Source organism: Martes martes (assembly GCF_963455335.1).
Source record: "Martes martes genome assembly, chromosome: 4".
NCBI lineage: Eukaryota > Metazoa > Chordata > Mammalia > Carnivora > Mustelidae > Martes > Martes martes.
The window spans coordinates 179173071-179199570 of NC_137891.1; the positions used below are offsets into that span (position 1 = coordinate 179173071).

At 57.6% G+C, this 26500-nt stretch overlaps 1 protein-coding gene across 3 annotated transcripts in view; it reads right to left on the bottom strand.

The window, feature by feature from the left end:
• The window catches only part of ARHGEF10L (Rho guanine nucleotide exchange factor 10 like), a gene marked incomplete at its 5' end in the record, with an annotated part of 139073 nt that overhangs the window by 102782 nt on the left and 9791 nt on the right, over positions 1–26500 (bottom strand). For 2 of the 3 annotated variants that reach the window (XM_080802028.1, XM_080802026.1), the window contains one exon: positions 1644–1723. In XM_080802028.1, coding sequence (XP_080658154.1) covers positions 1644–1680 — 37 coding nt within the window. Of the gene's footprint in view, positions 1–1643; positions 1795–26500 lie in introns of those variants that run through there. The other variant, XM_080802027.1, reaches the window with a different exon arrangement.

The following is a 26500-nucleotide window of genomic DNA, read 5'->3' on the forward strand; positions in this document are numbered from 1 at the left end:
GGGAGCTCTCAAACCATCAGCAAATGGCAGAAAGCCTGTTTCAAGCACATGATACCAGCCAGCAATATCAGATACAACTGGAACAATAAAGGTCAGATGTTTGTTGAATGGAACTGAGCTGATGTAATCATAAGGTCATTTTGTTCTCACTTTAAAAAAAAAAATTTACTTATTGATTTGACAGAGAGAAAGAGATCACAAGTAGGCAGAGAGGCAGTCAGAGAGAGAGGGGGAAGCCGGCTCCCTGCTGAACAGAGAGCCCGATGTAGGGCTCGATCGCAGGACCCTGGGACCATGACCTGAGCCTAAGGCAGAGGCTTAACCCACTGAGCCACCCAGGTGCCCCTCACTTTTTGGTGAATAGGAGAAAGGGTGCAAAATGCCCACGGCAGCAGGAGACAGAGCCGGAGCCTCCTGGGACCCAAGCCACAGTCACACATCAGGAGATGCCCTTGTTCCCCACAGCCCTGTTCCCGTGCTCCTGAGACTGGGCCGTCCAGACAGGGCTCCTTATCAGAAGGAAAAATCAGAAGGTCCCTCCCTGCATAATTGAGAGCTGAACTGAGCCCTTCCCACCCATCTGGACAGGCGGCTGGACCAGAACTGGCCCAGCCCAGGGACAGCCAACCCAGAGGCAGGAGACCTGAGAAGCCACCTGTGAAGACAGCTTCACTGTGCGGGTCCCCCACCCGTCAGAGAAGAACACAGAGGCTCAAGGAGGAAGCGGCCCCTCCTTGGTCTCCGCCCCGGGCTCAGAGCAGAGCATCAGCCCCCGGTCCTGCGACACCCACAGGGATAACAGCTCCCGTTCATGGAGCAATTGATTGCCACATGCCAGCGTTTTCTGTATGGTTAAGCCTTGCGACAGCACCCCAGAGGGTGTCACTCCTGTCCCCATGTTTATGGATGAGGAAGCAAAGCCACGCAGACACGAAGTCGCTCGACTAAGTGCACAGTGTTGGCGGCAGGGCTGGGCCAGTGGAAAAGTGGCCGGTGGCCACTGGCCACCTGTCTGCTCTCCAAGCCCAGAGGACGATCCAAAGACAGGTGGCCCATAACTCTGACAACCCTGCCCCGCTGATGACCCGGCCCTTCCCCTCAACCCTCACCACCCCCAAGCACGCAACACTCCTGTTGTCACGTCTATGGGTTGTGCTCTTAAAAGTTTAAAATCTCCAGGAGTGCCTGGAAGGCTCAGTCTGTTAAGCCTCTGCCTTCAGCTCAGATCACGATCTCGAGGTCCTGGGATCGAGCCCCGCATCGGGCTCCCGGCTCAGTGAGGAATCTGCTTCTCCCTCTCCCTGCCCCTGCCCCTGCTTGTGCTCTCTCTCTCTCGCCCACTCTCTCAAATAAATAAATTAAATTAAATTAAATTAAATTTTAAAAAGCTTAAAATCTCCAGGGGATCTCAGGTAAAGAACCACCCCTCATCTACAGCCTCCTCTTGGAGAAGGAGATTATGACTTCCATGTTGCAGACAAGGAAACTGAGGCAGGGAGAGGCAGTCACCGGCCTAAGGGGGCACAGCTAGCCAGTGGCAAGTGGGATTCACAGGCAGGCTCAGCCTGCTCCAGAGCTAGTGCCCACCACCAGCCCCGTGGCCCAACCTGAGGGGGGTGTGCAGGAAGCCTGGGGTGCGGTACCTGTGGCAGTCTCTGGTGGAGGGCTGGAGGAAGCCATCAGACAGGGTCCAGCTCAAACCAGCACCGTCCCAGCCGCTCGCCTGTGAAAAAAGGCCAGAAACCTAATTAGATGGAGTTCAAGGGCAAAGTTTCAACAAGCAGAGAGGGGTCATTGGCTCACAGTCTGTGCACTCCAGCCCACCCGCTCTCCCACGCCTTCCCCAGCAGCTGCTGGAGCACAGGAAGGCGCCGGAAAGGGCCCAGCCCCCATCCCCCATAAATCATTAACCCGGAAAACCAGCAACTGCAGAGCTATAACCCCATTTTCCCAGAAAACCCGTGCCACCACAGACCCTCCCTTGGCTCAGTGCCCAGAGACCCTGGGGACCCTGGTGGGCCCGCTAGATAACCCCCTTCCTCCCTTCTGGCTTGCAGGTGAACTCCAGTCCCAGAGGTCGGGTTTATGCTCTGGCCCCTGTGTTCCAGAGGCTGGATCACGCCTGAACTGTCACGGACGTGGCCGAACACGTCCTTGTCCCGGCCCCCCAGTGACCACAGCTCCCTGGAGTCCGGCCCCTCACACCAGCCCCGCCTGCAGCCCCACCGAAGGGCATTTACTCTCTCTTTGTCTCTCCCCATCCAGCCCCACCGGGTTGGCCAGCTGGTGTGGGGCCACTGGCCTTGACACACGGGTGTATAGGAAGTGAAGGGATGCAGAGAGGCAGATGGCCAGAGATAGGGGCAGAATCCCAAAGCTTGGACTGGGAGCCCAGTGTTCCCTGGCCTCTAGGTGGGGGCTTCACCGGCCTTGCCAAAAGTCCCGGCAGTGAGGGAAAGGATCGTCCACTCATTCCTGGCACCCCTCATCCTGCGCTAGGGGCTGTCCCCCTAGGCCTTTCTGAGGAGAGGAGAGCCAGTCCTGGAGGGGAAGCATGAGCCCTCCAGTCCAATCAGCCCCTGACACAAACTGGCTACATGCCTGCTTTCCTCTCCAATCCTAAAGCGTTTATTTTTTTTAACTGGCTCCCTAAATAAACGTAAAACGCATGTAAATGGCAATTAATTAATAACAGCAAAGGTTCCCATAGCGCCTACCATGGCTCAGATGCTATTCTCAGCACTTTACAAATATTAACAGCTATTAATCCAAACTATGAGAAAATGAGGCCCAGAGTGGTTAAGTTGCCTAAGATCACACATCTACTGAGTGGCAGAGCCGGGATTTGAACCCAGGCCGTGGGCCCCCGACACCACGCTCATTAGGTAATCACACTCTAGGGCCTCGCAAACCCCAGACGACTTAAGGGCGCCCAGTCTGCCCCAATCCCCCGAAACGACTGCCCTCACTGGGTCCTTAGGAGTCCTGAACGTTCCATGAGTGTCCTGCTTATCCCTGTACCTGCATCCATGCCTTGTTTCCCATGGGGGGGGGGGCGCGAGGGGGGTGGCACTGCACCTGCTGGGATCTGCTTGCCTTTTTTTTAAGCTTAAGAACCATGGTGATGAGTTCACACCAGGACGCAGACAGCAGCCTCACTCTTCTGAACGGCTGCGTAGTGTGGGGATTTTTTTTTTTTTGATCTATCGTAACTGATGTAACTCTACCACTGGACACCGAGGGGTCCCCAGAGTTTTGACGATCTGAATAAGGCGGTGACTCACGTCCCCCATACACAGGGCCTTGAGCAAATGGATACATGAGCCTCGAGGGCACGTGCCTGGAAGTGGATCGCTGGGTCAAAGAGAATGCAATTTGCATTTTGGTTGGAGGCAAATCACTTTCCACTACATAGGGGGCAGTGCCCTGTAGCCCTGAACTCGGAACTGTCAAGACTAAAATTTTATCTTTGGCAAAGGGCTTTGGGAAACAAACGAAAATGTCTGCAAATTCCCTCACGAGTCGAAAGATCCGACAACAGCCACACAGCCCTCCTCACGCAGGGCCCCTCGTCCCCGGGGTTCACTCGCAACCACTGAGGAAGGAACAGGGAGACTGACACCCATTTTACAGGAGGGAAAAGAGAGGTGCCTAGTCCCAGCCCGTATGCAAATTGCTGCTCAGATACAATTTTTTGATAATGCAGAAACCCAGGATCCTTTCCCTCCAGGCCAGAAAGCTGTCCTCCCCTTTTTCTTCACCTTCTAGGGTTGATTCCCATCCCCTGTTCCAAACCCAGGGCTTTCCCCAGGAAGGAAGAGAGACACCAGCATGTATGGAGCCCAGAGCTTTACCTGCCTTACTGCATTTACAGATGAGGAAACCAAGGCACAGAGGAGGAGGGATCCACCTGAGGTCCCAGAGGCAAGGGAACAGGTGACAACACGGGGATTCAGCGGGAGCCTTGGCCCTAAGGCCTCCTCTCCCACCTTTAATCACACCGCCTCTCCGGACTTTGGCGCTGGAATCTGGGGGTGTCTGCTACAGGCTGATCTGGGGCAGTGAGGTCTCCAGGCGAGGACACGGAGCCGCAAGCCCCGTGCACGTCCACAGCCCTGTGGTCACCATTCGTACACACGTGCCCCTAGCCTCAGAAGGGTGCTGGGGAGGGAGTAGGGGTCTCTCAGGGCAACCATCGCCACCACTAGACACCCTCATGGCCCAAGAGTTAGGAGAAAGTTCAGGCTACCTGACGCCATGTGGGTCTCCCCACTCGGGAGCTGTGACACCTTGGATGAGTCACTTAGCCCCCATCTCTGGGCCTCAGTTTACTCATCTGCAAAATGGGGACTAATAGGTAGCTACCTCAGGCACCTGGACGGCTCAGTCGGTTAAATGTTCAACTCTTGAGGCGCCTGGGTGGCTCGGTCCTTAAGCATCTGCCTTTGGCTCGGGTCATGATCCCAGGGGTCCTGGGATTGAGTCCCACATCAGGATCCCTGCTCGCGGGGAGCCTGCTTCTCCCTCTCCCACTCCCCCTGCTTGTGTTCCTGCTTACTCTGTGTGTCAAGTAAATAAGTAAAATCTTTTTTAAAAATGTCCAACTCTTGATTTTGATTTTGGCTCACATCATAATCTCAGGGTCATGAGACAGAGCCCCACATCAGGCTCTGCGCTGGACATGGACTCTGCTTAAGATTCTCTCTCTCCCTCTCTCTCTGCCCCACCCCCCCACTCTGCCTCGCTCTCCCTAAAATAAAATAAAATAAGTAAAAAGTAGCACCTCACCAGGTTACTAAGACAATTAAGAGTAAACACATGTAAGGCTCTTGGAAGGGTCCTGGGTCACGCTGGTACGTGGCCATCATGAACCCTCCTAACACAGGCTGCGGTGAGCACAGCTCTGCTAGGGAAGCCGGGGACTCAGGCTGGAGTCTCCTCTCCACCAGCAGGTGAGCTGAGTCTCATGAGTGTCCTCATCTGTGCAAAGGGGGTCCCACCACCTGCCCCAGGGGGCTCCCAGCAGCGTACCTAAGGCCAACCATGCAACGCCAGGAGGCTCAGTCAGTGCCAAGATGCCCACCCTAGAAGCTATCAGCACCAAAACGGAAGACAGCAGCAGGGCCCTGTGTGTGGATTCCATACCCCGGGAGGGGAAGGGCCCCGGGGTGGGGCGGGGAGGCTCACGGAGGGACTTCACACTACGGGGATCTGGGGAAAGCGGCCTGGGGCAGCCAGACCTGCCTGCCGGCTGGGCTCTGTCTCTCCTCTCAGTGCGACCTCAGCCTCTCACAGCCTCGGGCTTCCCCCCTGTAAAATGGGCAGGACGGCTCCCACGCAAACCCTCCCCCAGGCTGCCACAAGCAAGGAGCAAGGTCAGGGGCGTGAACGCGCTTAAGCAAACAGGTGCAGTCACTTGGCTATTTCCTTTTTTTAAATTTTTTTTTTTAAAGTCTTCCTTGAGCTAAGCATGGTCTGGCGCTCTCAAGGTGGGAGTCTGAGCAAGAAGAAAGGTGTTGTGATGCTCCCTGAAACGAGGGTCTCTCTGAAAAGGCTCGTCCTGCCACGACAGTCTCTGGCAAAAGACGCCTTCGGGCTGGTGCAGGCGAGCATCGGGAAACCAAAGGGAGCCCCCAGAGTACAGAAGCCACGCGGATTGAAAAGTGCACAGAGGAAAAGGCCCGGAAGGAAACCCACGCAGACGGTAGGGGTGTTGGGCTCAGGTGAGCATTATAAGAAAGGACAATAAAAATAACCGTTCCCATTTTTTTAAAAAAAGCATTAAGGCAAAAACATCATAGCAGGTCAGAACCAGGAAGCCTTTACGCTGAACAGGGCTCTGTCTGGCTTTTCAGGTGTGGAAGCCAAGCCTGGGAGGGAAGGGCCTGCAGCTCTCCTGCAGAGGCAGAGACCTAAGGGCAGCAGGGAAAGGATGGGATCGGTTGCGAGATCTGAGTCCCAGTCTCAGCTCTTCCACTTCCCGCAGCACAGCTGACACCTCCCTTCCGAGCCCCTGCCGCGCAGAGGTTCTGTGCCAATGCAACGGGGCATTTCACATGGAGAGCGCTCTCGGTGAACACCGGCCACTGCTAGCTCCATGACAGTCGCTGGCCCGAGCTTGGGCAGCAGGGTCATGGACAACTTTTTTCTCTTGAGGGTCAGCTCTTGGAAAACAACCGCCAAGACAGGCAGGCTCCCTGAGCAGTGCTCCTTCCAGCTACACTGGGCAGAACGGCTAGCAGGAGGCTGTAACTTTTCGGCCACGTTCGGGCAGAGCGAGAGACAGAGGAGGCAGGGAGGAAGCCCCAGCTCCCGGGCTGCAGGGCGGGCCCAAGTGGGGTCAGCTCAGTGATCCGGACCACCCAGCTAGCTGCGAGCAGCCGGCAGGAGCATCACCCTCCACCCTCCGCAGCCCTGCTTACTAGAGCATGTATCTTCCCAGCTCTAATTTAATCCAAGAGCTTATCAGTTCCTCCTCCCTCTAGAGTTCAAGGTCCATCCAGCCCAGAGGCCCAATGGGAAACCCTGTGCCAGCCTGCACCTGCCCCTTCTCCCAAGATCACCTCACTCCAAGCCATCTCCCACCCCTAATCAACAGAGCGGCCCCAGCCCTCTTTCCTGAATGAAGCCTGAAGGTCGACTCCTGGAAATCAGGGAGGCTGCCCGAGTCAGGCCCAGAGTTTGAGGATGGGGAGGGCTGGCCTCTGAAGCGAGAGGTCAGTGGGGGGGGGGGGAGGGTGGGCAGGGGTCCAGACAGGCAGAAATGCAGGCCCAGAAGCTGGGGAAGCAGCAGGTGTCGGCCTATCCGAGTCAGGCAGCCCTGCTGCAGGAAAGGAGACTGCCAGGCAGCCGTGGCCGGAGACAAACAAGAAACAGATTCCGGCCCACCCACCCACCTCAAACCTGGTCTCAGAGGCAGCTGTGTGCATCTTCTGGAAGCCAGGAGAAATGCGTGGGACAGGGGGGCGAGAGCCAGGGCTTGGGCTGGTCATGACCAGGACTCCTGCAAGCAACCGGGCCTTCCAGATGTTTCTGCAGCTTTTGGCCTTTTGTCAGACAGTCCCAGGGCTGACCTGCCCCCAGCCCCCTGAGGTCACCGTGAACATTCCACAGCACAGACCCTCAGACTCTCCTTGTCGCCTTCGGAATGAGGTCTAGGACCCAAGCGAGGCCCTCAAAGACTCGCCTCTGCCCCTCTCCACTGCCTTCTCTCAGGGCTCAGCAGCTCCCAGGCTCTCCCTGACTGGAAACTCTGCTCCAGCCCTCATGAAGGCTCTTCAGACCCATGATCTTGCCAACCTGTTTTACATTCCTGGGTCCTTTTGCTCAGGCTATTTATTCCCTTCCGGGTAGAACTCCCGCTCACAACCAGCAAGCAAACTCCTACTTAACCTTCAAAACCCAGACCCAGTTTCTCCTCCCCAGACCCATTTCATGAAATGGTTCCCAAAGCTGGCTGTGAAGCTTTAAAAAAAAAAAAAAAAAAAAAAGATACATGTGTCTCAAGCCCATGACTCTGACAACTCAGGATGCAGCCAGGGAAAGTTCATTTTCAAAGGGCCCAGTGATTCTGGGACACATACAGCCCCGATTATAACAGCCAACCCCCTCCGTGGATTCTGACTTCATGTCCGAGCCCGGGAGCACCAGCCCACATGCAGGACAACAGCCCCTGAACGGCAGCGAGCTAAGCACAGAAGCTAAGAAACTTCACCTGCCTGGGACTTACTGGCTGTGGAACCCGTGGGGCGGGCATGTCCCCAGGCCTGGGGCAGCTGTGGCTACTGGGCTTCCTGCCAGATGTAAAGAGAAGCACAGCCCAGGTGGGCAGTGGGAACCCCAGGCCCCTCAGGTATCCTCTGCCCTGTGCAGAAAGACCGAGCAGGGGGTGGGGGGCAGGGACCAAGGGGGAGAGGCAGGGGGAGGGTCAGGGAGGCAAGCCGTGGATGGAGCACCCTGTGGGAGGGGGACCACCAGCTACTGTGTGCACAGCAGCAGGCCACCTGCAGCTCTGCCCTGGACGCAAGGCGTCGCCTGCTGGAAGCTCCGGACACAATCCCGGAGAGACAAGGCAACTCCTCCAAGGAAACACCGAGGAGCTCCAGCGGGAGGTGCACATCCAGGACCCAGAGCCCGGGACAGAGACCCGTGAGACCGCAGGAAGCTTGTCCCCCTCTGTGCCTCCTGGCCTCAGCTGACACATGCAGGTGTAAATGAAATGACAACTGACCACACCGGCGGGGTCTTACTCCATGCTAGCTCCCTGCTCGGCCCCTGCTGCTCTCTGAGGACGTGCATCCCATTCTGCAGACCGCCCCACTGAGTCCAGACGGACCGCCCACCAGATTACCAGCCCTGTCCTCTGTGACCCTCACCAGCCCGGAGGTCACGAGGTGACCGTCTCCCGATGCCACTCCACAGCCATGCAGCGAGCATGCTGAACGGTGTCCTTTTGTTAATTTAATTTCCCCAACCGCTGAGGCGGAGACTGAGGGAGGCTCCCCCCACACACACAGCTCCTGAGCAGGGAGTCCCTGTGAGTGGGGGAGCCAGGGAAGGACCCCCAGGCTAGTTCTAAACAGGATCCCCAGCACGGAGTATGCACCAGGTAACATGGGGTGGGTGAGTGCATGGGTGAGTGAGGGAAGCATCTTCCCTGCCCCTCCCCAGCCTCCCAATACCAGAGGGACAAGGAGGCCAGCTCCCCCAGCCACTAGACGCCAGGCCACTCCATGGGCTTCCCCCCCCCGGGAAGGGGGAGGAGGAGCTACGAGGAGAAACCTCCAGGCTGTGGGCAGGGGTGAGGCTTGGTCAAAGGCTGAAGCCTCGGACAATGGAGGCTCTGTCCCAGCCCAGAGTAGGCGTACCCAACCCCTAGCCTTCTTCCCTCCACTGACTTCCTAGGCGTGCCCCTGGTCCATGATCTCCGGGCAGGACAGGTGGGGAGCAGGCCCCAGGAGAAGGCCTCTGGGCAGCAGAGCCCACCCACTCGGCACCCCTCCAGGGGCGATCCCTGGGGGCTGTTGCCTGGGAAACCAGAGCCAGCCTGGAGAAGCTGCCGGACCACGTACATAAACAGGGCTGCCCAGACGGGTCCCCAGTCCCCTCCCTCCTCTCACGGCCCGCCACTCATTAACCACTCTGTCTGCAGTAACCCAGTCTGGGCAACAGGCTCCACGCGGAAGGGCCAGGGGCAAAGCCTCCTACTAAGGGCTGAACTGTCCTGTTCTCACCTCTGGAGGGTGCTAGACCCTCAGCCGCGTCCTGGGTGGTCCACATGGTGGGGGGCCCCACGGCCCACAGTCAGGACGCCAGAAGGGGGCAGTATTGACTTTGTGCTACCTCTTCACCCTTCCGAGACTCTGTTTCCCCAGAAGCCCCCTCTCGGGCAATTTAGCACCAGTGTGGCTCCGGCCAACTCGTTCTAGCAACACGGCATTTCCACGCTGGAACCAGACCTGAGAGGTGGGCCTCCTCTTCCCTTCAGATGCGGGAAACTGAGGCTCACACTGGCAAAGCACTTGCCTCAACTGCCGTGAAGCACAAGGCGGGACCAGGAAAGGAAGGTCTGACTCCATGCAACTGGACAGAGCTGATATAGGGGAAGGATGGAATGTCCAGCCTGCAGGAAAAGCCCAGGCAGGGGCAGAGAGGCCAGAAGAGCTGGGCCTTCCAGGCCAGGGCACCTCCCCAGGAAGGCGGCCAAGCCTGCAGGTGAAAGCAGGGGTGGGGGGAGCAGGCAAGAGGTGCGTCCCAGCCACCCACCCCTGGCACGCAGGTGATGCCAGGGGCAGGGGCCAAGATTGCCCGAGTGGCTCCCAGCCGCTCTGCAAGCTGACTTAAAGCCTCAAGGAGAGGGGATGCTGAGGCCTGACTGCTTCACCCCCAGACACCCAGGTATCAGGTCACTGCCCCAGGAGAACCCGAGGTCCCTGAGTGGCCTCAGGCACGGTGAGACCGGGGGACTCGCAGCCCGGCAACATCAGCTTCTCTGGCATTCTAAGTCCCCCTCCCTTACCTCCCGGGACTCAGGCTCCCCTGCTTTCATGGTGACGAGCTTGCCCATCCTTGTCCCCACGCAACAGGCATTTCACTGCACACCTACTGCCCGCAGGGCCCCAGCTCAGCCCGGGGACAAAGGAACAAAGGAGAGGCCCAAGTTCAGGTCTGTAGGTGCACCTGCCCAGCAGGGGGTGGCCCATGGGACACTCCAGGGGCCTGAAGTGCGGGCAGCCCAGCCTGCTTTGCTGACCAGGAGCCCAGTGGACTCTGGGCCTGCGTTTCTTTCCAGATCAGAGCCTAGGACCGGGTTTCTGGGGTCAAACCGTATTCCGGTCCTGGCTCCGCTACTTGCTAGAACCTGCTTAGCTGAGTCCGCACCAGGGGGAGGGAGGTATCTCGGCTTTGGAGGAGGGATGAGTGAGGTAAGGAGCGCTGCCTGGCACGGGCAGGAGCTCACCAGAAGGCACGGCTCATTACTGCACAGCAGGCAGTGGCAAGGAGATTAGAGGTCACGGACAGAGGCTGACCCGCAGCCACGACCCCCTGCACACCGGCAGCGCTGGCTCTCCACCCTCACCCCACCACAGGGCTCCAGGGGCTGGAGCTGAGGGAGGCGTCCCAGCTCCCGACTGTCCCCAGTAAGCACCCCCTTCTCTGTTGGGGTCTGAGCACCGGCCCCCTTCCCAGGCTGTGTAGACTGGCTTCCACAAGCAGAGAATCTGGGGTTCAGTCAGGGAGGTGGCTTCACATCATTGGACACCAGCATCACCCCAGACGGGCCACGTGATTCCTACTCCCACCCCAGGGGCTCAGAGACCCACACCTCTTTACCCCGTGGGCCTTCAGATGGGGAAGCGCCGGCATCCCCGACTTAGACACGCGGACCCCGCTTCGACAACATGAAGGACCCTGGGTTCTGAGCCAATGCCAGGAGGAACCCGGGGGCTGGGAGTGGGAGGAGGATGTGAGGAGAGGGATGTCTTTCTGGGGAGGAAGAGAGACAGCCCAGAGACACCTCGGCTCCCCTGCCCCGGATAATTCCCGGCCAACGTAAAGATGGCACATGACTGCTCTTCTTAAGGATCAAATATCCAAAAACCTCACCAACCCCACACGGGCTCAAGCCACCACTAGATTCCCCTGTTCCCCTTGTACGAACATTGCCTGCGCCCCCGGTCCAGGAACCCCCCATTCTCTGCTGAGCTATCTAGGTCTGGGGCACGGCTCTGCCCCCACGGCTCTGAGATGCCAAAGCCAGTGGATGTGCCTGGGCCCCATCCCCCACTTCCTGCAACCCCCTGGCGGCTCCCCTCCCTCTGGGACAGAGGCTCCCACCCCACCCCCTTTCCTCCCGTGGGCCCAGTGGGCCACGCCCCGGCTCAGGACTCTGATCAGACTGGAAGATGCCTCCCTGCATCCAACCTCGGCTGTTTCATGGTTTGGGACGCCCTCTCTGCAGGGACACCCCCGGCCTGACCTTCCCTGGAACTCCATCCCGGCTTCTCCCCACACGCCTGCTGGGCGCGTCCGCTCCACGCCCGGCCGGGCATCCTGAAGTCAATGTCCACACCAACCCTTGCCCACTCCCCAACCCCTCCCAGCCTCCCAGCTCACCTGATGCCCGAACCCGCCTGCCAGGGGCTGGGGCGCAAGCCTCCGCCTCACCCTGACTCCCCCTCTCTCTCACCCCTGCATCCCATCCCTCGGCAAGCCTTGTTGGCTCTACCTTCTAAGCCCGTCCAGACTTCCGACCACTTCTGGCCACCTCCCCGGCTGCCGCCCTGGGCCAAACCGTCACCACCTCGCATCTGGACCTTTAAAACAGCCCCTGACTGGAAGCTCCTGCTTCCACCTCACCCCACCTCACCCCACCTTCACCCCTCACCCCACTTGCTTTGTTCTCCACACGGCAGCCCAGTTATGCCTCTGCTCAAACCCTAGAGTGCTTTCCTACCCCATTCAGAGTGGAAGCCAGGGTCCTCACTTTGGCCCATAAGGCTCTACATGGTGTGGTCCTCACTACCTCCCAGACTGGAGATCCTACCTCTCCCCACATAGCATCTCTACCCCAATCACGACGACTATGGTGCAGCTCCTCACACACCCACACATGCCCCTACCTCAGGGCCTTTGCACTTGCTCTACCTGGAATGCTCTTCCCCCAGACACACACATGGATGGCTCGGTCACCTGCTTCAGAGCTCTGCTCAAAGACAGGCCTTCCCCATCCATCCTCTTTGAAATAGTACACACATATCCCCATCACGCCACTGCCCTATCTTCTTAGCATTTAATGCCTCTAGGCCCCTGGATGTTTCAGCTGTTTCTATCAGCTTTCTCCCACTAGAATGTGCACTCGACCAAGGTGGGAGCCTAAGCCTTTTGTTCACTGCTCTCTCCACAGCCCTGGGACGGTGCCTGGCACACAGCAGCCCTCAACACACACCTGCTGAGTGAATGAAGGGATCCCTGGTCCCACGCCGGCCCTGGGCTCAGTCCCACCACTGTTACTGGGGGGGCAGGGGAGTGGGGAGAAGGTGGCCGAGGCCCGTGGGGTCCCCACTCCTGGGCCTGTGCCTCCTCCTCTCTGAAATCAGCTTGTGGCCAGGACCGCTCCTCCCAGGAGAGCTTCACAAACAGATCCCCTGCCAAGCCGGGCGGGAGGCGGTTCCCCAAAACCAGTGTGGGAAGAGGTCTGGGGCCAACGCCAGGGTGTGATCAGGGAGGGGTGGGGCAGAGCTGGAGGAAGGACTGGGACTATTTTTAAAAACTCACTCCCAAAATGACCACGTTCTTGTTCTGATGAGTCAGAAGCATGTGGCCAGGAGAGGGGACAGGACCCCGGGGCCCCAAGGGCCGCCCCCCTCGGCCGCTCTGGCAGGCAGGTGCACACACAAGTCTTGCCCACGCAGGCAGGTGAGCAACCCAGGCACACGCTCAGCTTTCCAAGGAAGGGCAGGCAGCTTCCAGCTGGGGCCGCAGAAGGCGAGGCCAGCGCCGCTGCCCAGGCTGGCTGGCCACGGGGAGCGGAGAAGGCCTCCCTTTCAAAGCCCACTAGGATCCAGTCTGGCTCCAAGTCCCTTTCTTCAGGCCCAAGCTCTGTCTCTCTCAGGGAGGGCGCCGTCTGTTTTGTCCCACAAGAGAGGTCTGGGCAGAAAAAAACCTCGGCAAAGTCAGAGCTAAAAATACTCAGCCCACCCAGCCGAGGCAGGGTGAGCTGGCCAGGCAGCATCTGAGGCCCTCCGGAAACACAGGTCCCAGGGGACACGGAGGCCTCCACCGCACAGCCCAGCAGAGCTCCGGCTGAGCTCTCAAAGCAACCAGCACTTCAGTCCTAATCTTCCCCCACCCCACCCCGCCCCCCCAGCAATGTGCCTCTTCCAGCTGCTCTCTGTTCTCCCCACCTGCGAGGGAGCGTCAGAAATTTGTGTCTTCCCGCCAGCCTCACCAGGGAGCGGGCCATCCCACGAGGGGACGGGATCAGCCCCATTATACAGATGAGGAAACTGAGGCCCAGAAAAGTAGGGCGGGGGGGGGTGCCTGGGTGGCTCAGTCATTAAGCATCTGCCTTCAGCTCAGGTCATGATCCCAGATGGAACCCCACATCGGGCTTCCCTCTCCCTCTCCCTCTCCCACTCCCCCTGCTTGTGCTCCCTCTCTTGCCGTGTCTCTCTCTGTCAAGTGAATAAATAAAATCTTGGAAGGAAGGAAGGAAGGAAGGTAGGTAGGTAGAGCAATTTGTCCAAAGTCCAGAAGTGCCTTGATTGGATCCAAGGTGTGTCTGGGTCTTTCCCTGGTGCCAGGCTGCCCCTCCCTCCGCAGACCAGGAGGTCCAGCCCACCCTCTCTCATTTAACTGCACACCTGGGAGGAGTCGCTGCCTGGGGCTGTGGGAAGGGAGCAGAGAAATTGGACTGGGCATGTGGGGGGGCAGGGACACTGGAGGATGGTGTCAACCACGAAATGGCTTTGCTCTGAATCCCGCTGTCCTGGGCTAGAGTCCGTCCCGGGATGCTGACCCAAACAGGGAGCTGGTTCCAAGCACCGGTCCTCCTTCATTACCAACTCAAACAAGATCCAAACCCGTGCTCACCAAGGCAGTAACGGGGCTCTTTGGAACAGGTGACTCCGATGCAGCCCCCAGCCCTGCCCTACAAAAAATTCCCAAACTCCCTCCTCTCAGTGTGCCTGCCCTTGGCTGGAACCACGAGGGGCGCCGGGAGTGGTGAGCCCACCCCGCCTCCATCCCGGTCCCAGAGAGGCGGCCACCTGCCCAGGGGGAATGGGGGGCCCTGCGATACTTAGGGCTGCCATTGCTCTAAAGCAGTCCCTGGCCCTGCAGGGGCAGGTGGGGGTCCTCAGGTGCCCCTTTTGCCACTGTCGTGCCCCAGGTATTGTTTTGACGAGCATGACCTCTGGGATCAAATCTGGGGGGGTCCTGACTCTCCACTTCCTCGCTGTGATGGTGAGACCAGGGGGCCTCTGGTCCCTGGCCCCCTCTTCTGCAGGAAAACCACAAGAATCCCACCACAGAGGGTTGTTATAAGGATTAAATGAGATAACGGTGCCCACAAGTGCCTCACTGAGCAGCTGGAACACAGTAGGTGCCCAAGAAATGTTTGTTGAGTGAATTAATGCACAACGACCTCCTTCAACGGGGACAGCAGATCTGGCCCACAAGGACGGGGCCCCAGTGGAGATGAGGTCCATGCAAGCAAGGCTTGTTGAGGGGGGCAGCCTCTCCTGCAGTGTCTGACAGTGCAGTAGCCCCCACGGAGGGCAAAGGGTGCCCGGTGACGTGCCCCGGGACAGCCTGCCGCCCCCGCCTGACCCTGAGGCAGACACACAGCTGTAGAAGCCTCCCCGCCCAGCCTCCACCCGCTTCCCGCTGCTTTTCAAGTGACGATTCCAGGAAATGGGGTCAAAGTCAGAAAAGGGGAGGATCCCCAAACTCGACAGCAATACAGAGTTCCCTTAGTTGGTGTGAAACGTGGAAACAACCAAAAGTCGGTGCGTGCTGCCAGGAAGACTTTCCAATTCCCCGAATCCGAATCCAAATCCCTGGTCAGGCAGAGGCGGGGCCTCAGGACTGGCTGAAAGAGACCCTTTGCGGACAGCTCCCAAGCTGGGCTCAGCGCTGCGGAGAGAGGCAAGCATCCGGACGCCTGCTTTCGCGCACTGCATCTCAGATATACTCTGCTATGTTCAGGGTCAACAGTCCCCATCCAGGCCATAACTTACAGTGACCCCAGCCTGCCCGGGGCTGCCCCTCGGCACAGTGTCAGGAGTATCTTCAAGTGACCTACGGAAGGAGAGCGGGCCTGGGGAAATGGGACCCTGGCTCTGGTTCCTGCTTGCAGCTCGAACACCACGCAGGTGCTCACTGCTGGCTAGAGGGACAGACGCACACAGGGACAGCTGGCCACTCCTTGCCAAGACCGAGCTTTTGCCAGGCTCACCCAAGGCTTGTCTGAGTGGCCCAGGTGTTGGTCAGATGACAGGGATGCCCTCTCTTTCCAAATCAGGGTGCGCACCGGAAGTGAGTGGTGGAGGTCACACACCTACACGTGTACCATCGGTGTTAGAGAGGAGGTCTCCGGGCCCCACCCCCTCGCTCTGGGAATCTTGGAGATCAATAGTGCTCAAGGGCGGGGGTTGGGGGACAGAAAAGCCAGGCTTTATCTCTCTGAATCCCTCTGCTATCCAAAAGCACCCCTTAATCACGCCACAAATATTTACTGAGCCTTCTGTACGCCGGGCACTGGAAACTCCTGGAGATTTGCTGATGGGCAAGACCGGCTGGTTCCTGGCCTCCTGAAGCCCATAGTGCTACAAGGAGGCACGTACCACACTTTACAAACCCACACATCACCACAAACCAAGATACTGTGAGGTGAGGGAGAAGTTTCAGGGGACAGCCGCCCATTCTGACTCTCCTCTCCCAGGACCGATGCAGGTCCCGTGTCCTCCAGGTGGTCATCTGGTGACCTGTCCGACATCACAGCCACACAGAGCCGGGCACACCCAGACCTGGCGAGGATGGGGTGGCTTCTGCCAGAGGCCGTGCCTCCGGGTGTCCTGGGCCAGGGCACTGAGCTGCTCCAGCCACAAGGGCCTTCCCACCTCCCCGCGGATGTGTGCGCTTTGTGCCAAACCAGATCATGTGTCCAGCCAAGGAATACAGGATGTTGGGGGCACTTCTTTCCTCTTTTGATTTTTTTTGTGGGGGCGGTGGTATTGGATTTCAAAATTTCCATCCCACCTGGAATCAGGCGGTTCTTCTGACGGATCCATCTAAGGCAGCTTCTCAACTGGGGGTGACTTTTGCCCCCCCCCGGGGAATTCTGGCCATATCTGGGGACATTCTGGTTGTCACAGCTCAGCAGGGGAGGGGGGTGCTACTGGCACCTGGCAGGTAGCGGCCAGGGCACAGCTGGGCCTCCTCCAGGGCACAGAATTACCCGGCTCGGGACCAACAGTACCAAGGCAGAGGCCCCCAGTTTCGGGGCACCTGGTCAAGTCCTTAGAGGATCTAGGACAGATACTGGCCTGCTAATGCGGCCGTCATTAGTCACAGGAACACAGAGACCAGAGTTGTTGCCACCGGTCTCCATGGCAGGTAATGCAGCCTACAAGCCTAAAGACACCGCATTGCACTACGGTACCAGGACTCTGCAGCTCTTCCCCACCAGGCTGCGGGACAGAGACCACAAACCGCTTCTCTCTGTATTTCCAGCACCTGGCCCGGCGTCTGGAACATAGACGCTGGGGTCAGAGGGAGAGGCGGAGGGAGGGACAGGGCAGACCATGACCTCTCACAGCAGATGCCTCTCCTCCCTAGACACGAGGTACCGCTGTTGGCACTGAGCAGCCGCCTTGGCCTTAATAAAGCAACAACCAGACTGGGAGCTCTCAAAGGCCAGGGACTGTGCCCCACTCCCCGATGTGTCCCCAAGCCCAGTCTAGCGCACGGTCATAGCCCAAACCTCAACACTTACTCATCAGTGCCTGTTCTGTGGAGCTCACGATCTCGCGGGCGGAGGAGAACAGAGCAGGGACCACTAGGAGACACAGGCAGAGCTGCTGGGGTTGGGAGGGGGGTCTGGGGGGCTGCAGGAACTCCTGAGAGGGGCCTGAACGTAGATGGGGAAGGGGGTGCCTATCCATCGATTAATGCTCCTCAGTGAACAAAAGCGATGGGACACATGGCGATGAGCGCGTCTGAGCAGGAGAGGAGGAGGAAGTAAGGTAGGAAGGGGGCCTCCAGCAGGAGTCAAGGGCTTGCTCCTCTCACCCCAGCGACCAGGCCCAGACACTCACTCACCCATGCCAAGCAGTTTCACACAGGTCGAGTCCAGGGCCCAGGCCCTGGGCACAGACAAAAAGCGACAGCTCCTTGGGCTGCCCAATGCCACCAAGGAGCGCCGAGGTCAGCATCCCAACACCTCCCATTTACTAACCGCTCACCAGAGGCCCAGAGCTAGCCCGAGCTCTTCACTCCTCTCATGACTTCATCTTTACAACAACCTGCAGAGAGAGGCACTGTGACGATCATCCTCATTGACAGATCGGGAAACAGGCGTGGAGATGGTAAGAAAGTTGCCCAAGGTCACATGGTCAGTGATGGGAGGGCTGGGATCCGAACCCGGGCCCGCTGGCAATGGGGCTGTGCCTTGGAGCTCCCTCATTCCTCAGCCACCGGCCAGCTGCCAGTCTGCTGGGCTCCTGGGCTGCCTGGGACAAGCCCCGGGTGAGCAGACGGGGCCACAGGGACCCCGGGGAGCCCATGGGAGAGGAGGAGGAGAACTGGGGGGGCTAGCCGACTAAGTGCTCTGACCCAGGGACTCCGGAGAGGGATCTAGCTGCACTGCCCCCCAACAGAGACCCAGCAAGGAGCCCCCTCTGTCTGGGTTCCAGCCCTGGGCTCCCAGAGCATCCCAAGGCAAACGTGTTAAGTCCGCTGGGCATTCTTGTCTGTATCCACCCAGCAGCTGAGGGAAGGGACATATTCCTATGAACGTCTGGGTTCACCCGGGCCCATCCGGCTACCACCCAAGAGAAGGCTCCCAGGCAGGAGCGGCCTAAGATCCAGGCCCTGCTGCGCCGGCCAGGGAAGGCACAGCCATGTGCCTGCTGCTGCCTGAGCAGACCCTCCAACCCTGCACCGTGGCTGAGGATGACCATGAGCTCAGTCCAGGCCTGAAAGGACCCCAGGGCCGGCGGCATCACATCCCCTCCTAACCCAGCTCCTTGAACGAGTGCCCACCGGTCCAAGCAGGAGCTCGTGGCCGCAGTTACCCCCAGGGACCCATGGCCTTAACCCACGACTGTTTCTGCACCGAGCATTCTGTATTTTCCCACACTCCACCGCTCTCAAGGGGAGGGTCGCCGAGAGAGTGAAAGGTGACCTGTCAGCAAGCACAAGTCCCTTTTGGGAGACCCTGACAAGGGGGTGACTCAGAGCACAGGCTTTGAAATCCAGCAGCCTGGACCCTAAATCTGGATACCACCCCCCCCCCATGAGCGGCTGGAGCAGATGTGTGGCCTGACCTCCCTAGGCCTCAGTTTATCCATCTGCAAACAGGATGTGATGACGCTGCTGAGATCCAATTAAGTAACACATTCGTTCATTCAACCCACGTTCAAGAAGCACCTGCACAAGCCCAGCACTGTTCCGGGTGTTTGGGAGACATCAGTGGACAAACATGGAAAAGTCCCCTTGCCCTGATGGGGCTCACTGAGCCTAGCGCCATGCCTTGGAACAGACTGGGTATTCCATACACACCTGCCCCTACCCTGGGCCTCAGTCACCGTCCCCCACCACACTCTCACATTTGGGTCTTCCTTTGTCCCACATGACAAGGGTCTAAAACCTGTTCTTATTCTGTTTTCTGGAGTCGCTCAGAACAAGGCCCCTCCCTCCTACACAGGACACCCTCTTATGTGAACCGTCCCTCCTTCCCCACATCAATCACATCCCCTCTAGGATGTGTTTCTGGTGCCACTAGTTCCAGAAACACCTCTTGGGTGCCCACTGTATGCGGGGGATGGATGACTCTAGAATATCACCCAGGGCTGCATTTCCTTCTTGCAAAGTTCGGGGCATATGTGGGAACAAGTCAGCCTCAGTGACAACCAGGGACACTGACTCATGTCAGCAATGTACACAGAAACTCAACTCTGTTTCTCTAGAAATAGTGTCCCGCTTTCCTGCTGGCGAGCATGAAATTGACCTGGCAGTAATTCACCCGAAATCCCAGCCTCTGCTCTCACACACTACCACTCCTTAGGTCCCATTCAAACCCGGAGCCCTATGTGCTGTTTCACGTGCCTTTTCAGGAGATCTCTGATGCTTCGAGGTCCAGATCCAGGTCCCCACGTCCACTTGAGTCCCCCGCTCAATCTTGAGGCCTCAAGCCCAGAGGCCGGCGGCTGAGTCTCTTCACGGCTCTGCCTGAAATATCTAGTACCATAACCTAGCATCTAACAGGCCTTACTAAGTGCTACTTGGATTGAACTGAGTAAGAAAACAGAGGCTCAGAGAGGCAAGGTGACTGGCCCAAGGTCACACAGCTGGAGACCAGGCCAGCCAGGTCTGCATAGCTCTGATGCCTCCCCTCGGCCTCCCTTTGAGCTTTCGCGTACTTGGGCCCGTGCAGCCCGGCCACTGTCAGCGGGGCTCTGCTGGGACAGCCTCCCCAGGGCCAAGTCACAGGCCTTCCAGGCCCCAAGAAAGGACAGATAAGAGAGCCACATGAGACCTTATTAGGGAAAAGTAAAAGAAAATAAAACAAAAAGTCTCCTGGCAGAGGAAAGGCCAGTCTAGTGAACCACGTGATGCAGAATATTCTGTTCACAGCTGACTCAGGGGCAGGCCAGAGAGGCAGGGAGCCCGCGAGCCCCAGGGACTTGCCTCAGGCAGCTGAGGCAGCGCAGCACCAGCATCGGGTGGGCCTTGGGCTGGGGGTCAGCCTGGTCCCGCCATCAACTCCCACCGCCGCAGAGCCAGTCACCTCCTCTCCCGGGGTTCTGATTTTCCCCGGCTGCGAAACCAGCCAAGGGCCACACTGCGGCTCCCTCTGCCTAAAAGGCCTCAGTGGGGCGGGGCGGGGGAGGGGAACTAGGGGAAAGCCAACATCTCCCTCTCTCTCCAGCCAGTCTTAGCCCCCACACTGCACCCCCACTGTGGAGCTGGTGCCCCCTTCTGCCCCATCTGCAGCTGCCCACAGAACCATCCCCATCCTGCTCCTGGCTCCCAGCATCACAGGGAGGGGGGCACGGCTTACCCTTACCCTTCAGGCCCGCTGGCCGTGGTCAGCATCAGAAGACCCCACGCGAGGGCCTCACTGAGCACCTGCTATGTGCTCGCGGCTTGACCCATGCCATCTCCCACCAACCTCACAATGGTCCTGTGAAGCAGGAGTTAGAATTCCCATCTTTCCGAGGGAGCCTCTGACCAAGGCAGGCAAAGGCCTGCCCGGGATCACACAGCTAGTAAGACATGGGATTCGAATCCAGGGTCTGAAGTCCCAAATCTGTGTTCTCATTCTTGCTCGTGTGACAGTTCCAAGAGGACAGAAACCGTGGCGGGGCCCTCAGTGTCCCCACAGGGCCTCATACCCGGTCTTCAAGGGAAGCCTTGCTTGGTTGGCCAGAAGGAGACTCCCAAACCCCAGCCCAGGCCCCAGCAGAGCCTCACACGCCGCGAGCAGAGGGAGCTCCCTGCATGCCCACGGCACCCCTGCACTCAGGTGTCCTGGGCTTGGTCCTGCCTGCCAGGGACCCCAAACCACCTGTCCCCACTTTGCAAAAAGGGAATCTGAAGGCCAGGTTCAGAGGAGCCAGAGGGTGCCCCTCAGCCCCTGGGGTGGTCCTAACAGCAGGAAGAAACCGGGGGTGGCGGGAACCATGGGCTTCGCAGGCAGACCCTCCCAGTGCCAACCCCCGGCCCATCCCATTAGCTGCGTGAAGCGGAGCAGGCCTTCTGCCTGCTCTGTGCCTCAGTTCCCTCCTCACTGTAAAACAGGGCAGGCCCTGACCGCTGGACGGTAATGGCAATCGAACGCTGCCGCCTGGCTTAGAGCAGGTGCCCTTCCTTCCCCTAGAGGGCACCTGCTTCTCCCGGCCGGCAGCTGTGGGGAAACTCAGAACCTGGCAGGCCCCCAAGCAGCCAGCCCCAGAGATCTACATTCAGACCTGGATTTGTACGGTTAATATTTACCTGCTTGAGACCCAAATCTCCTTGGTGCGTCAGCATGACCGAATCACTCAGCCCTAAGAACTCAAACGAAGCTGGAACATGAGGTGGGAGGCACAGTGCCGAGCCAGTCTCTCCAGGGCACCCAGATCCAGCCTGGCTCGGGGAGGACAGACCTTCCCTGCCCCCCAGGACCCCTTGCAGACCAGATGCAACCCTCCGCCCTGCAGCCCCCCACTCGGAAGACCCAGAGTCCCGGTCGCAGGACGATCCCAAGAACCAAGGAGGCCATGCAAAGGGGAAGGCCGGGGCCAAGAGAGGTGGCCCGACAGACATGAGACTCGCCCCCCGAGTCAGTGGGCTGGGGAAGTGGCTGTCCACACCACAACCATCAAATGGAGATTTTGCTCTACCTGTCTAGACCTCGGTTTTCTGATTTCAATAATAAGTCCAAGGCAGGGAACGGGCTGTCAGACTCAACGCTCCAGCCAGCGGCACCAAGGGGCGTCAAGCCCCGTTTCGCAGGTGAGAAACCTGAGCTCCCAGCCTGAGTCCACTCGCAGATCTCTGCAGTTAGTCAGAGGTGGAGGTGGGATTCCAACCAGGTCTTCCGGCTGCGAGAAGAATAAAGAGCCGGCCACCCAGGCCACCCAGCACAACGGCCCCCAGAGCCCCATGTGTCAGCTCACACCCGTCAGAGGCTCCCTGCGCGCCAGGCACTGTTCTAAGTGCCGTATGTGCGACAACTCTCCGAATCAGTCCAAGAACCACAAGAGGGAGAGGCTGTCCTACCCACACTGGACAGGTTGGGAAACAGCTGAAACACGGGGCCACACAGGACACCCAGGGAATAAGAGGCAAAAGCGGGGATCAGGACCGGAAGCCAAGGCTCTTAGCTGCCATGGCATCTACTCACACTCCCACCCCCCCCAACATTACGCAGTCCTCTCACCAGCACCCCCAAACAGAGGCAGAGCCCCGAGCTGCAGGAAAGACCTGATGGAAAGCTGCCGTGGGCTCGCCAAGGCGGCAGAGTGCAGGCGCTCTGAACTGCACGAGGAAAGGGCTAAAGGCTGAGGAGGCCAAGGAGGGGTGAAAGCCTGGGAGGCCCCTCAGTCCCCCTCCCCCTTCCTCCCACCCAGTAGCAGGAGCCCACAGGAGGGTGTCATTCCCCTGCCTGCACTTGGTCTACAGTCCCCTGGTTACAAACTCCTCAGTATGGTACAGACCTCCCCACGGATCAATGACGAACGTTTGCTGAGCACCTACTGCAGGCCAGGCCTCACAGGGAAACAGGCATGGAAAACAAGAGACAGCCTAAGCTCCGGGAGCAGAAGAGGCTCCCCCCACCAGCCATGACCACCTGCCTTCCCAAGGGCAAGGCCCTTCCTTGGCCTTGGAAGCTGTGCCCCACCTCATCTGCCTGGGACACTGCCACCTTCATTTTGGGCCTTAACACAAACTGACTGTGGGGACATTCTTCATGGTGCCCACTGACTGAGCTGGCCACCTGCCCGTCTGAGCACCTGACACTGGGTTGGAATCATTTGCTTTGTTTTCTGACCTCCCACCAGACTGTGAGTTCCTTGAGGGCAGAAGTAATGCCTTTCATTTCGGCCCCTCCAGTACCTTAGCACAGTACTCAGCACATGATAGAGATTTGAGAGATGATGGATGGATGGATAAATGAGTGGGTGGGTGGGCGGATCTGCGGGTTAATGGGTAGATGGGTAAGTGGGCAAGTTAATGAGTGGATGGTAGATGATGGGTGGATGGGTGGGTATGGATGGGTGCATGATGAATAAATGGGTGGGTGGATGGGACGTGAAAGATGGATGAATGGGTGGATGGAAGATGGATGAATGGGTGGGTAGATGGACAGACATATGGAAAGATGGGTAGATGGAGGGAAGGAGGGGTGGATAATGGATGGACGACTGGGTGAATGGATGAATAGATGATGGATGAATGGGTAGATGGGTAGGTGGATGGTGGATGGGTAGGTAGGTGGGTGGGTGGATGGGTAGGTGGATGGGTGGGTAGGTGGGTGGGTGGGTGGATGATGAATTGATGAATGGGTGGTAAATGGATGGATGGGTGGGTGGGTTGATGGATGGATGGGTGGATGGATGAGTAAATGGGTAGATGGGTGGATGGATGGGTAGATGGATAAATAAATAAATGAATAAGTGGTGAACTAATGACAGGAGTCCACAAGTGGTGACCAGAGGACACTGGGCTCAAGGCCCTACTTCAATCTGGAAATTACTGGAGCTAAACTACCCAGGAATCCCAGCCTTGCCCCAGGTACTTTGTCCAACCCAACCATTTTCTAGACATGTTTCCCCAACCTGGCCAAGCATCCCCGTGTAATCACCGTGTATCTCCTTCACCAGGTTGCAGAACACATGACATAACGTCCAAGACTGCAACTGGCCTAACAATTACGTCCTCAACTCCCTCTCCTGGGCTGGGCCATGACAAGCCTTGACACATACTTGTTGAATGAATGACAAATAGACACACGAAAGACCTAGGGAGTCTTAAAACATAGAGATTTCTGGGTCTCAGCTGAGCTCTAACTGGTTCGAAGAATCTCTAAGGGTGACTCAAGAATTCTTATTTTATTCTAAAGCTTCCTGGCAATTCCAATAACCAGCCAGGTTTGGGCAACCCTAGCTTACGGGGAAGAGAGGTCACCAGCTACAGAAGGCTGTGACTGCAGTTGAGGACGTCTCTGTGCAGGACCAGACAAAGCCATTACCAACCCCAGCGGGCCATTCTCCTAAGCATTGTTTGGTTCAAAGAGAGCCAAACAGCCTTTTTCAAAGTGTGGCCCTTGAACTCTGGACTTGAGAACCACTTGAATGAGGAGGCTTTTTTAAAAATGTAGATTTGGGGGCGCCTGGGTGGTGCAGTCAGTTGAGCACCTGACTCTTGGTTTCAGATCAGGTCATGATCTCAGGGTCGTGAGATCAAACCCCACATGGGGCTCCCACGCTCAGCATGGAGTCTGCTTGAGATTCTCTCTCTCCCTCTGCCCCTCCCCACCATGCTCACATGCACACACTCTCCCTCTCTAAAATAAATAACTAAATCCTTATTTTTTAAAAAATGTAGATTTTAAGGTCCGGCCCAAACTACAAATTTAGAGTCTCTTGGGGTAAGGCCCAAGAATCCGCATTCCTAGCAGGCTGTCCAGGCAAGCCTACAGTACACAGCTATATGAGAATCACCGGCTCGTGGGTTCCCCAGGGTGCTAAGATCACCTGATGCGCACCTCCACACACACACCTCACCTTCCGAGAAAGGCAAGTTCGGACAGAACATCTTCAGTGACACTGAGAAACCCAACAAGCTACAGGAGGAGACCGAAAATACCAAATGTGCCCATTTCTCAGAACATCAGCCTTGAGAGGAACCAACAGATCACTAAGCCCCGCCTCTCATCTTACAGATGAGGAAACTGAGGCCCACAGAGGGCTGTCTTGCCCAAGGTCATAAAAGGTGAATGCCAGAGCCGGGACAGAAGCCAGGTGGCCATGTCCCAGGCTCACAGTCCCAGGCTGCCCTGGTCTGCAGAGCGGGCTCTGCTCCTCCCTGGCATCCTCTGTACCTGCTCCCAGGTGAGCCAGGGTCCCTGGGAAGAGCCTCCACAGGGCACCGGCTGCCGGCCCAGGACATCTCAGCCCGTCGTTCTGCCCCAGGAAGACACGGTGGCTCCAATCATGGAAATTTCCTGCTGCTTCCACCACCAACAGTGACGAGGCAACTCATGCTCGGAGGGCAATGGTTCTATGGAGCCCAGGGAGACAGGATGGGTTCCGAAGAGTTGGCTGTCACAGATCAGTGGGGATGTCACCCCAAAACACCACTATTAGTCCACAGTGTCTGAGTTTAAAAGTTTAAAACAGTCCTGATGAACCACCATCAAGGTTTCTTAATCTGCATATTCAAGGGAACACCTATGTCCGGAAAGATGTTAATAGGGGTTCACCAAAAAAAAAAAAAAAAAAGTGTTCAGTGGTCCAAGACTATGGAAGAACAAGAGTAGAAATCCTCCCTCCTGAAGATTAACGATACTCAACATGTTAAAGGCACTGAGAAGTCCTGTAATTTCAGAATCTGCTTAATGATGATACGCATGAAGCAAGTTGTCAATGAAGAGGAGGATTATGTCTTGCTCAATGTCACAGGGCCAGAAGAAAGGAGCAGTGGGACTTGAGCAAGAGAGCCCGCCCCCTGAGTCCACTCCAGAGATCAACATGTTCAGTGTTCAGCGAGATGATTCCTTTTCAATGATTACTAGTGTTGTTGTGTTTGTTCTGATGGGAAGGAGAGTGGGTGGGCAGGACTTGGCAGGAAGTCGTGACCATGACAGCAGCCAGAAGTTGGGGTTAATGATCCAGCTTCTCGAATCCTCTTCTGTTACTGGGTCTGCTGCCATTGGCTATGAGACCTGAGGCAAGTCACAGCCCGTCTGCAGACTAAGATGTCTCCAAACACAAAATTAGGAGCCTGGACTACATGATCCCAGAAGGCCTTTCCAGCTCTAAATGAGTGTCTGACTTCGTGGTCCTACCTCAGCTCCTGTTTCCCTCCCCACAGGCCACAACCTCTCCCTGGTCCCAAGTCCCTTTCCCTGTAAACAGCAGAGGCCGCTCTCTGGGCGTGCTGCCAGGCAGGGCTGAGCTCTGGCCAATGGTGGACGAAGCACTCTTTGCTCTCCCTGCCACTGTCCCTTCAAGGGTCTCCACAGCCATTTCGCATTTCCAGGTGGGCCCCTCACAGCCATTTCTCAAGTATGGATGGACGGGGTGGATTTTCCCATCTGGAGCCCCAGAGTGATGGTTTTGCAGAGAGCTCCAAGTGAGGGCACATGGAGGAGGAAGTACCCCGCACACATACCCTCAGCACTGCCTCATACACAGGAAATTCTGTCTCTGGATCCTCTAGAAAGTTTGCCAGCCTTTCTGCACCTCGCTGCCACAGCACAGCCAATGGTATCTGCCTCCCTCTTGGGCACGCACCAGTGCTCCATCAACACGTGGATCATAAGCGGCTCTCGATCGGGCTCTCTGAGTTGTTTCTTCAATTCAGTCTCCCCTGGTTCCCCAGGCAACAGACAGGAAGTAGGAAAAGCAGCAAATGTCTTACTCATGGATTCCTAGAAACCTGAGATCTTAGACTCATGGATTATCAGAATCGGTAGAGACTCCAGGTTCTCAACCTGCCCATTTAGCAGAAGAGGAAATCAAGGCTCGGGGAAAAGTCAGGGATGGGGTGAAATGTTGCCCAAGCT